This window comes from Amblyomma mixtum, chromosome 3 (assembly GCF_055824585.1).
Source record: "Amblyomma mixtum isolate Tamu chromosome 3, ASM5582458v1, whole genome shotgun sequence".
Classification (NCBI taxonomy): domain Eukaryota; kingdom Metazoa; phylum Arthropoda; class Arachnida; order Ixodida; family Ixodidae; genus Amblyomma; species Amblyomma mixtum.
The window spans coordinates 143,876,082-143,887,855 of record NC_143014.1 but is presented as its reverse complement, the minus strand read 5'-3'; the positions used below and the strand labels follow the sequence as shown (position 1 = coordinate 143,887,855).

Sequence of the window (11,774 nt, the reverse complement as noted above, 5' to 3'; positions counted from 1 at the left end):
CTCGTATCACACCAAAATAGTCCTAGATTTTTCGTGCAGGACTAATGCATTGAAAAATTCCTTTTTTCCGCTCACTATTTGCGATTGGAATGCGTTATCCGCCGACACTGTTGACTTCTATGATTTCACGTGTTTGCTGATAATTGTGTTTGTAACGAATACTCGTCTGACTGATAGCATGTTTGCAGGAGTGAGGGGCGTAGGTGCCTCCTTCGAACAAGTGAAGAAGTGCTACTCATGAGTGCATGCGATATGGTGCTCGTAAGGCAGAAGTCGAGGTGGCAGTTGGAGGAGGGATCTAGAGATTTGTAAATTGTAGGGTTTAACATCCCAAGTGGCACATGGGCTATGAGGAACACCGTAGTGCGGGGCTCTGGATTAATTTAGACAACCTTGGTTTTTTGGCATACGTTGACAGCGCACAGCATACAGACGTTTTTCTACTTCGATTCCATCAAAATACGGCCGCCGAGGGCAGGGTCGAATCCGCGACCTTGGGATCGCAGCGAACGTCGGAACCATTGAACGACGGCGGCCGATCGGAGGAAGCATTAGAGTCGATCTTCCTTTATGCGCATGGCATTAATGTAAGAAATATACTCACTTGCAATATTGATTGCACCCGAACAAAATCCCTGATTCCACCTGATCGAAATCATATATTTATTGTACACTCCACCATCCTTTATGAATGCGAATGAACATGTTACATGCCGGACCGTTATAACAAGAAGACGCGTTATAAGTACTGTCCGCTTGTCTCATCGTGTAAGTGCTCGCTCTGCAACGCGTGCGGTCGTTGATCACGAAATCGCATATCAAAATCATATAAAAACAAAATATATTTATTTGGCACTGTAAAAGTGAAAAGTTGCTCAGAAAAGAAATAATTAGGATTCATGGACGACAGAGTGATCCCAGTTGTCTTTTTCGCTTTCCTGGGCAAGCTTCTTGCCTCAGTGAGGTCACTTTTCTTCAGTGATTTCACCGATCAGTTTCAGTGGTGGTGACCAGCGCTTGGGTCACAGGCAGTGGCAGCGTTGTGAATCTCAGTGATTTGAGACTTCTGCACAAAAGAGGAAGTAAAATGTTGTATTTACTGAATACCCCAGCAGTGCCTCATAACTTCCCTTCTGGCGCTGAGATTACACCCCAACCCCCATTTTTTACGTTTGTTATGAAATTTGAAATTTATATTCTTGCTGAAAAGACCCTTGGGTCCTTTAAGAAGTATGAGCGAACTTCAGCTAGTCCCATTAGTTTATGGTGATCAAAGTGCTGCCCATAGCGAACTTGGCCTCTATACTCCGGAGCCTGCGATATATTTTTCTTATTCTAAAGAAACCTAATCTCGTCCCATTCCACGTTTGAGCTTTTTGCTTCAGTACTCTTTTTGCGGTCTTAGGTTCAAAGATGGTGTTGTCCAACACTGCACCCTATAGCTTCCCTTTCTTTCACATATTCTATTTCCTGTTAATTTATTCGCAGTTTAACCGGCGGCATTCACGTTCTATTTATCATTATTCTTGCAGTTAAGTTCTCGCACCCAAAGAGACCAGCGAAAAGGACTGGGAGGTCGCAGCAGTAAGAACAAATGTACTCACCGCAAAATGCTTGGCCATGGCTTTTTCCTGGGGAAGAAAAATCGACGATATATGGTAAGTCCATGGGAATTTCACGTGCAACGCCATGGGATGAGCGCGAATATCTCTAATTATAATTTTAGACGGCATTTCTCAAGCGCCGTAAATTTGACTGTGAACATTTAAAGGCCACTGCCCTGATTGTACTGTGAAGGAAGTGCATTGCATTTTTTTATGCGAAGCATATTACTAGAGCTACACACAGCCCGTCGAGCGCGGCGGTGGAGCTACCATTGACCTTTAGCGTGACCTCGTGACACCACGTGACAACATGACGTCACAGCAGAGGAGAGATGGGCTGCCGGCTCGCGCGGTCGGCCGCGGCGGTGGAGGCTCCACATCAGAGGCGCTGCAGCTGACCACGTGACGCTACAGCAGCGGTATAAAGCTGAGCTTGCCTCGCTCTCCGGGCACTTACGAGGCGGCCAGGTGTTGGGCTGATTTGAACGAGAAGCGAAAGCTTCAGCGTGCCACAGAGACCGATGAAGAGCGGGATGAACGTCTGGCTAAGCGGCGTGCTCAATATGCGGCCCGGCGACAACGTTCTACAACAACTGAAGAACAAAGCGAGGAACTTTACCAAGCCTAGCCATCAATATGATTCCCATCTGACTAGGCTTAACCTTAGCTAAGCCTCAGCCATTTTTTTCGGTTACGTTTACTATACGTTCGCCTATTTCTTTGGCGTAAAATCGTGATCGACCACACGCAAGCATTGTTCGATTCTTGGGCTCTTCAAAAGCAAATACGCGTTATTTACTGTTCATTTTTTATCAAGCCGCACTTTAAATAAAATCGACATGCTGTTTGAATACTATATAACAGCATAGGACTTGCATTATTGATGTGATATAATGGTACAGAGTAATGTTCCTGGTTTCTCTCTTTTTGTTATTCATTAATTTTAAAGCAGTTTTCTTCCTAGTACCTTTATAAGCTTTATGCGGCTATAAGAGAAGAAAATATGTCCTTTCTCGTGTCCCTCTCTTTTGTCACGTGAAATACAATGGGCAGCGTCATGGGTATGTATTAGCATTTCCTTTCTGCCAGCTAATATCAGCGGTATCCTGTTTCAGACGTCATTGTCAACTGCAATATTTTCTGAAACATCTCATCAACCGTTCTTTGCCAGGAATAACCTGAAGCAGCATGCCTCGCAGTAAGGCTAAATCGTGTCCATATCTGCGCGTACGTAACAACAGACCAGCGTCCATGCTTCAATAACGTGTAAAATATTAGAGTCAGAGCGGCAACTCACCAAATCGTTTCCGACGCACAGCTTTCGGATGACGCATGCACTGTCCTGGCAGCCAAGAGTCGTGGCCGCGTTGTCGAAGCTTTGGTTCGCCTGGAAAACACAGCGTCAAGAAGGTTAGCTTCGCGCTCAGGGTGCCACTATGAATATATTTGGCCCAGAAAAGTTGTTTCTCTTCGAGGGCCGCAGTTCTATGGGGGAGGGAAGGTTTCGTATAAAATCAAAAAGGAAATTGAAACAACGAGCTCGTCGGCTGTGAAAGCAAATGTAAAACGTGAATAAATTCTTTACCCCGTGTTATTTCATTAGGCTAGCTCTACAATAACGTTGGTACTTGTGAACGAGTGACTTTTGTATGTTTGCGAGAGCGGACGTCCATAATTCTGTACATTCATCGACATTATGATGGGTCAGCTTGTTTAATCAACTAGTAAACGCACTCCATGTGGCGCTGACAGCAGTTTCGCACCCAGCTAGTTTCACACTGCGAAAAAAAAAAGCACCTGTTCATTACTCCGTCATTAAACTTGGGCTAATCCATATATGATGTTTATTAAAACGTTTTTTTTTTTCACTTTCTTCGGTGGTTATTTGCCTTCTTTTAAGTGAGAGAGTAAATAGCCGTATTCTAAAGAAGCATTTTTCCCAGTTCATCTTTCTTGTGCCGTAGATTTCTTATCCATGTGCCATAATATTATAATACTGACGTTCTCGATCACTGTTCAAAAATTAAAAGCAACAGGAATCCATGTGGCCGTGAGAAACCTGTAGCTAGTACTGTGTGCTTGATTTTGCAAGATAAGGGAAGCTTGAAGAGCTTCATAGCTTTACAGCATTCTCATACAGTCTCGTTGGGGCCAACGAGATCAAAAAATATCTGGCAGGCATTGTTCTTTCCTCTCTTTTCGTACACTCTCGTTCATGCATCTCCTGCGTGGCGTGACCTGTTTCTCTCTCTCTCTGTACATGTTCGAATTCCAGAAAAGCAAAGGCAATGGAAGGCATTCCGTACCGCTGCCGAGATGGAGAGCCGGATGCACTGCAGTTCACTCTTGAGCTGCCCGTCGTTCTTATCTGCACAGAAAAACAACCGCACATTTGGTATTCACACATCACTTGAACACTTGTGAAATCAATTTTGAGTGCTTTTTCCACAGTCGTGAGAGATTTCTTTAAGCACCACACTTTATCATTGGCGTTAATGTACGGCAGCTATGATTTCTGAATGCATTTTGCGCAGCTTCTTGTTTCACGTCAACAAATTCGTCTTAGCAACGATGCCAAGCACCTAAGGTTAAGCAGAAGAAAGAGGAGAGGCAGTTGAAAACGTCAATGTCGAACTGCTGTTCCGTTTGAATCTCTGCGTCATTGTAAATGAAATTAATCTGAAGCGTTGTAATTTAGACAACGGATTGTCTAAGAGCGCTTCGAGTTTACCCGGGCTAGAACATTTAGCATGTTTCTCTAAATGTACAGCAAGGCATCCGCCTTTCTCATAATAAGGCAGTCAGTGACAGGTACTTAATGTCATAGACACCAAATAGGTGCAGTTTCATCGGCGCTCGAGGCATGCACCTTACTTCTCCAGCCTGTACACTCACCGCAGAGCTCCAAATGGTGAGCAAAACTCACGGCAGCGAAAGCAACGAGCAGCACACAGACCAAGAATCCCTTCATGGTTCCTATTTTGCTGTCCGCAATGGATGCTGTGTGTGCGATGAAGAGAGCGTGTGCCACGACAAAATGGACCGCTGACTTTTATGCACATAATATTGCCCCAATTGGGTTGCAACTTAAGCCATACGGCAGCCACCTGCGAATAAAAGAAAATCAAACGACGTCAAACAAGTCTCCTTTCACCTTACTGGTTGCTCATGGCGTCACTGAAAACTATTGCACCGCTTGCGTGATACGTGGCGCCGTCAGCGACATCGTTCTACTGTTTTTGACGCGATGCCAGTATGAATGAACACGCCCCGCACCTAAGAGCGGAAGCCGCGCGTGAGGAAATCAAGGTGACCAACTCCCCGCCACCGACGACGCACGCGGCGCTGCTTTCTGGTCGCCTGCGTTGGTTGCACGGCGACCATGAAACTCTTTCTCGCGCCTTCGTTGGCTCTTCGAGGTCGATTGCCACAGTAAAGCCCGAGGTGAAAACTGCGTTCGCAGGCTGTTCGCAGTGGTCGGAAGCATAAGACGTGCGACTTAAATGTGCACATGCCTGCTCGTTCTTTGCCTTCCTTTTCTTTCGTGTATCGTGATTGATATGATCCTTGCCAATGGATTTCAAGGTATCTACGTGGCTGCCATATACGCAGCTGTCCGAATATCAGGCGACTTGCACTGTTACGTCTTGCTTACTAGTTGTTTCCTGAAATATAATGTACAAAAAGACGAAACAACTTGTAGGTTTTGCCTTCTGCCCTATTCAACTCCTTTCAGTCCTCCACCTTTTTTTTTTGTCTGGTTTTTCACAGAAAATATCTTGGTAGCTAACCTGAAGGCAATACTTATAATTGAAAGTGCAAGCAGGGGCACTGTAGTTGCACCTCCCTATCTTGTATTCTACTGTAAACCTCACGGCAGCCTACAACTTCAAGACAGATGTATTTAGTTTTCACCCATTTCCATTCTTTCGTTTTGTTGATGCAGTTCTGACGCGTTCATTTTCGTCGTACTTTTAAGTTTTTTTGGCGTTCTCTCCATCTCCATCGAACCTATTTAAATCCACTGTCGAGCTTCTAACAAGGGAGGGAGGTGTCGCGCGCTACAGAATACAGGAGCAAACAAATAATAACCTAGAATTGAGAAGTGCATTGCTGCAACCATAATAAGGAAGCTTTCGCTGTCGCTGTCAGTCTACACTCGCCTAATTCACATGGTGCGTTGTTACGTTCCTTGCAGCCCTCTATTTTGATCCGTTGAGAAGCTTTTAGTACATATCAGCACGCAGGAGGTTCAGGTGGAGAAATTATGATAAAAAATGTCCTGGCACAGGGAGCTGGCCGGTTTCAGTCTAGAGATCAGTGCCATTCTACTGAGCGCTTTGTAGGAGAGGAGAATTTAAGAGAAGTTTTCAAGAAAAGTGAATACATTTTTGATCATATCCAATCGGCACTAAAGAGAAGAATGAGGCCCAAAAGAACTATAGTAAGTGTCGGTCGGCTCAAGCAATACGAGGGCGATATTGGGCTAGGGAAGACTGTAACCCTGTGCACACAATGCTTCTTTATTTCATGTGTAACGGAAGAATGCTAACGTAACAATAATCCATTAAAAAGAGGATGTCAAAAACTTGAAAACTACACATCGATTCGCTTTTCGATTTAAGTGTAAGATATACACTCAGGTGACTGCTAATAAATCAGGGCAACGAGGAGATTTAACCAAGCAAGGTGGCAGGCTGATTTTCGAAAAAGGCACTGGACCATAGACCACATGCATGCCGTAAGTCATTTCATATATAGAGAGGAAGAATAATTTTTAATGCCATGTGTGGCGCTCTAGAAGTGTTTCTCTCATTTCTCGGCCATCGCGTCATGTCATCGTTATCCATAAGAGCTAGAGGAATAATTGTTAAACGTGCTTATAGTCGGTGGGGCGAAAAAGCTCTCTCAAGAAGTAGAGTGTGAGTAATGGGGAACGAGCACATAGTCAGGGGCACAGAAATGTAGACAATGTTACGAGCCCTCGAAAAATTTAGAAATTGCATCTCACTCAGTCGAAACGTCAGCTTCGACCCACTTCCACACTTTTCCAGCTGCGCCTGCGCCTTTCTACAGTGGTCAGTTTTAATCAGTTGAATTTGAATTAATTTAAAAGAAAATTCCGCATACTCATTGTTTAACCCAAGATCACTACCTGCAGTTAAGACTACTATGAATGCGCCAGCCAGTAAATCACCTAACATCTGCGCTGACGTGTCCGATGGCGCTAAAAATAAAGAGGACGTTGAACATGACAGCATCCCCTTGAAGAATTCAGCGCTTTTAATGGCGGAGGAAACGTGAGCGTGAGCAGTTTCAACTACGCGGTCGCTCCATCAGAATACACTGAATGAAACGAAGTCTATACTTTGCCGGAGCAGTGCTGTTCCTGAGGCATGCGTGTTTGTAGTAGAACACCCTACGTTTCTCTACGAAGCACGGGTCTTTACGCTGTGTAACGTTTAGACATTGGCAGCGCATACTCGTTCCACATATTTGTGCAGCAGTACTTGACCCAGCTTCAAAAGGATGGTAGCCAGGCTGCCCTGCGTCCAAATGACCTGTCACAACAGCCCGCAGTCGTTATTCCTGCGTCGCAAAATCCCGGCTATTTTTGCCCTGCGCCATATAATCACCGGGTGCCAAAAGTAAGGTCAGAAATTCCCTTGCCCGAACCTCTGCGTACTCTGCCCAACATTAGTTCTTGCATGGTGAACAATGTGAGACCACCCTCCTCAAGTGAAGCTACTTCAGCCTGAGATTTCACCCCTACCAACTTTGTGCGGTTATCGTAAAGCATCCTGAAATTGGTCACCACTTCGAATACTCTAATCGCCATCCTAATCCTTTGTTTCGAAGGCGTGTCGACGACGCGAAACGTAGGTAATCAAGAATGGAACCAGCACCAGGGCCATGGTGTCGGCACTCACAGTTTTAATAAAATTTGGCGCTATAGGTAATCCGAGGAAAACAATTTCTATATCTGCAATACTTGCGCAGTAAAAGCAATTGTATATAATTGCTTCCTTCCTTTCTTCTCTCCTTCTTCCTTCTTTCTTTATGTTCAACCTGCGATAGAGCAGTGGTGCGGGACTAGGCCTATCTCTCTCTCTCTCTCTCTTTGTCTGTCTGTCTCGGTGTTATTAAATCAAGTTTATCCTTCACCTCCTCCAGTAACCAGAACACTAACTAGCGCAATATGACTCAGTTTCGACCGCAGTTTCACGCGTTCTGCGACTTGCCGCATTTCCCGCGGCACTGAACGATTCCGATATACCGCAGTACGGCCTCCCCAGCTCGGCGACTTGACAAACTTCGATTGCGTGGCGCCGTCTGTCCGCGTTGAAAAGAAGCACAGGGAGCGGCGAACAATACAGCCACCGGAACGGGAAAAGTACGGCAAACATCGCCGGAGCCGCCGACCCGCCGCCATATTTCGTCCAGCGCCGCTGAAGCGACGGCCGCGCGCTGTGAATTTTATACAGAATAAATTAGGTTTTGCGAATTGTGCGTACTTTTATAGCAATGAATGAAGCATACCGTTGTTCACTTGCTAATTAGTCCAAAAGATACTACAAGGAGAGAAATTTGACCTTGGCCGATATGGGCCAAAACCGATGTCCAACCGAATTCAACTGCGGCGAACATTATGGCGACCTCCAAATTTGCCCCTGCACCACTCCCAAATTTGGCCCACCTACCCCTGAAGTTTGACCTTGGTCGATTTGGACCAAAATCTATGTGCAACCTAATTCGACCACGGCGAACACGACGATGACCTCCAAATTCCGCCCGGACCACTCCCATATTTGCCCCACCTACCCCTGTGATTTGACCTTGGCCGATTTGTACCAAAATCGATGTCCAACCTAATTCGAGTGCGGAAAACGCGATGGTGACCTTCAAATTTGGCCTGGGCCGCTTTAAAGAATCACAAACAACGTATAGGAAGGCACAAATACTTTCACATTATAGCACGTAAGGAGACTTAAGTGCTCCCCTGAATTTTTGCTTGCATATGCATCACGCGTACTGTCGCGAAAAAACATGCGAAGAGCACTGCGCATGTGCGCTTCACTCTTCGCATTTATTAAGGTGAAAGCCTTTCTTGACTCATGAGTGGCGAGGACAGAAGTTGTAGAAAGACTGTGTGCCAAAAAATGTGCACATGAAGTGTCAGTCATAAGGTGGATGGTAATTAAAAAAAACTTTTGAGATCACTGCGGCGGCACCCGCATTGGAGAAATGCGTAAGCATTCTTTGTGGAAGGAAGAAGTGACATGGAAGAAGAAGAGACTTCCGGTTTGTGACGTCAAACCATTACGTCACACCCTATTGGTTATTCACTTATTTGCCTCTAATAGTTAACTAATTGCATCACATGAACCAAATTCTTCCCCAGCGAGATTTTTACATGCTGGATCTAGTACAGACATTCGTTTCCTTATATTTTGTTTCATACAAACGTAATCCTGCCGAAAAACTTTCGGTGACACGACCCTGTCAAAATAAGCACTTAATGCTTACGCATGAATGAAATGTATAAGTTCATTAAGCAACCGCTAGATTAGCAGCATTTGTAATGGTGGCCGTGAGTAGTAAAAAACAGGAACAAATTTCTCCCGCCGTATTCTGTGGAGCCATATAGCTCGTCGCTTGGAGTCTTTTTTTTTTCGCTTGGAATGGCAAACAGCGTTTCGCCCGATTTCCGCCGAATGCTGCACCCAAAACGCAACACGCAGGCATTCTTCGATGTCTTCATGCAGGCACCAAATGCACAAGCGTCACACGCTTATCTCAGCCCATGACAGCAACTGCTACGTAATGCTCCGGACGATCTGTGTGTCGGCGGCCGCGAGAAAGAAGCGAGCGGACCATTTATGGCGAGGAATGACCATGTGACCGCGGAGAACGAATCGGGAGAGCGCTCTCCCTGGCGCGGCGGCGAGGCGGCGAGAGAAAACGAATTCGGTACTTTTCCCGTTCCAGTGCCTTCAGCGAATAAGATCTGGTCGCGCCGTCGAGCGGAATGTCAACAGCTAAATATATTTTTCCAACGTGTGAATAGCTCTCCATCCATTATTTGGGCAGATTAAATTTATGTAAACCTTGTTGAAAATGATGTGCCAGTGTGCTGCGACTATGTAGGGGGCCCGGTTCCTATCGCCAACGCCCCGCTCTTCTGCGCATTGAGTACGACGCATTTGGCCGGGATTTTCGTGACGCAGGCAAACTTTTGGCAAATCAGGCACAGAAACTTTTTCTGTCAAAATTCTTGCGGCAGGTAACTCCCACAATTATCAACTGCACCGCTGCCGACGTACAGGCGCGGACAAAAGTAAACGGAGCACGCAACCGTCTTCGAATATTTTTCACGCGTCACCTAAATGAAATTTCCAGCAATGGTACGCTCATGCTCGTAGAGGGGGTTGGTGGGCTTTATTGTAGAGAAACAACACTTCTTCATTTCCAATGGAAAAAGCGTGATTGCATTTCAAACTCAATAGCGTGCTCCGTTTACTTATGGCCGTGCCTGTACTTTGCTAACCAGTCACGAAAACGCAATCACACTCTGGTGCACTCACTGTGCATGTCATTTCGTGGAAAATACAGTGGCATAATGGCTGGAAGACTGATTGGGTCATCAAACTGATTTATAATGTTCGTTATAGATGAAAATGTTGTAGTTCAGCCTTCCTTGCCCGTCGTCTCTGAACTTCCTTAAAGAGACGACATACAGTCAACGAAAATCTCTCTTTCAATTTGAAAGTTAGTTAGTTATATTAGGTTTTATGGTGCAAAAGCAACGAAGGCTATGATGGCCAAACACAGGGTTAGAATGTCTTGTGTTAAAAGAGATGCCTATAGTTTGTTTAAAATACTGGCTTCTTTAATAAACTTTCAAATACGTGAAAAATCAATAAGTGCTTGATCACCTAAAGCAACATGAGGTGTAATGGGATGTATTCATTGCAGAATTCTCTAAAATGCTTTTTTTCTAAGTTGTTCAAGTTGAGTACATGAAATTAAAATCTGGTTTAATGTTAGTTAATTGCCACACATTTCGCAGCGAAGTTTCTCTTGTTTTGTTAGTAGGAAGTTGTGTGTGAGGTGTGTGTGTCCGATGTGTAGTCGACATAAGATAACTTCTGTAAAACGCCTGATGCCTACATGATTTCCATTCTCCTAAAATGGGCTTTACAGTGTACATTTTGTTGTTTCCTTGCTCCTCCCATGTAGCCTGCCACTTACTTCTCAGTTTACTGTATATTAACTTTAAACAATCTTTGTGTGGTATGTTCGCTTCCTTTATTTAACCATTCCGGGCTTGTGCAGCGCATAAATCGGCTTTCTCGTTACCCACAATTCCAACATGGCTAGGGACCAAGCCGAATTTAATGTTACGTTTTTGTTTTGTGATTTTAACTATGTTGTGTATGATGTTTCCTATTATGGGTTCAGCAGCTTTCTACAGTGCAACGCTTTGAGCATACTCAGGGAATCTATGTAAATGATGCTATCTTTGTTGTTCTCTCATACTATTGGTTCTACAGCTACGAAGATGGCAAAATACTCGGCAGTGAAAACCGATGCGCATTCTAGTAGTCGTATTATTTGTTTATTTTTTTCTTGAATTACTGTACTTCCAACATGACTCTGTTTTTGAGCCATCGGTGTAAAATGCAGTGTAGGTGTCATATTTTTCTTGTAGTGCGAAGAATTCCTGTAATTGTGCTCGCTTGGCGTTTGCTTTTTGTCTAAATGTGTAATTGTGAAGTCCCATACTGAAGGGAGACTGTATCACGGTGGCAAATATTCATGTCTTTGTGCAATATTCGGCAGGGCATGTAGTAGTGCTAACTATTCACATTTATCTTCAAAGCGCAGTATTAGTGGCCTGATAAAATGTGGTTTGTTGAATAATTTTTTGGATGGGCACTTGGTGACCATTGGCTGGCAGAGGTGCTTTGGAAGAGAACAGGTTTTTAGGACATATGTTCATGTAAATGCGATTCTTCTATCCTCTAAAGTGGGCTCATTAGTGTCAACGTACAGGCTGGCTATCGGCGATTTCTGTATGCTCCAGATGACAGGCGCAGACAAAGAATATGAACAGGGTCTAATCTTTTTAAGTAGGATGCTATTTCCGAACAATATACTATGCACCCG

The 11,774-nt window shown here is 44.6% G+C and overlaps 1 protein-coding gene across 1 annotated transcript; it reads right to left on the bottom strand.

Moving 5' to 3' along the window:
• Positions 1 to 829: 829 nt before the first annotated feature.
• Positions 830 to 4,644, bottom strand: LOC149352228 (antimicrobial peptide microplusin-like). Its single transcript, XM_089581396.1, has 5 exons — positions 4,500 to 4,644; positions 3,911 to 3,972; positions 2,902 to 2,991; positions 1,605 to 1,631; positions 830 to 1,066 (listed from the first exon to the last, which is right to left on the bottom strand). The coding sequence occupies exons 1-5, from the start codon at positions 4,573 to 4,575 to the stop codon at positions 998 to 1,000; spliced, it is 324 nt and encodes a 107-aa protein (XP_089437522.1). The 5' UTR covers positions 4,576 to 4,644; the 3' UTR covers positions 830 to 997.
• Positions 4,645 to 11,774: the final 7,130 nt, after the last annotated feature.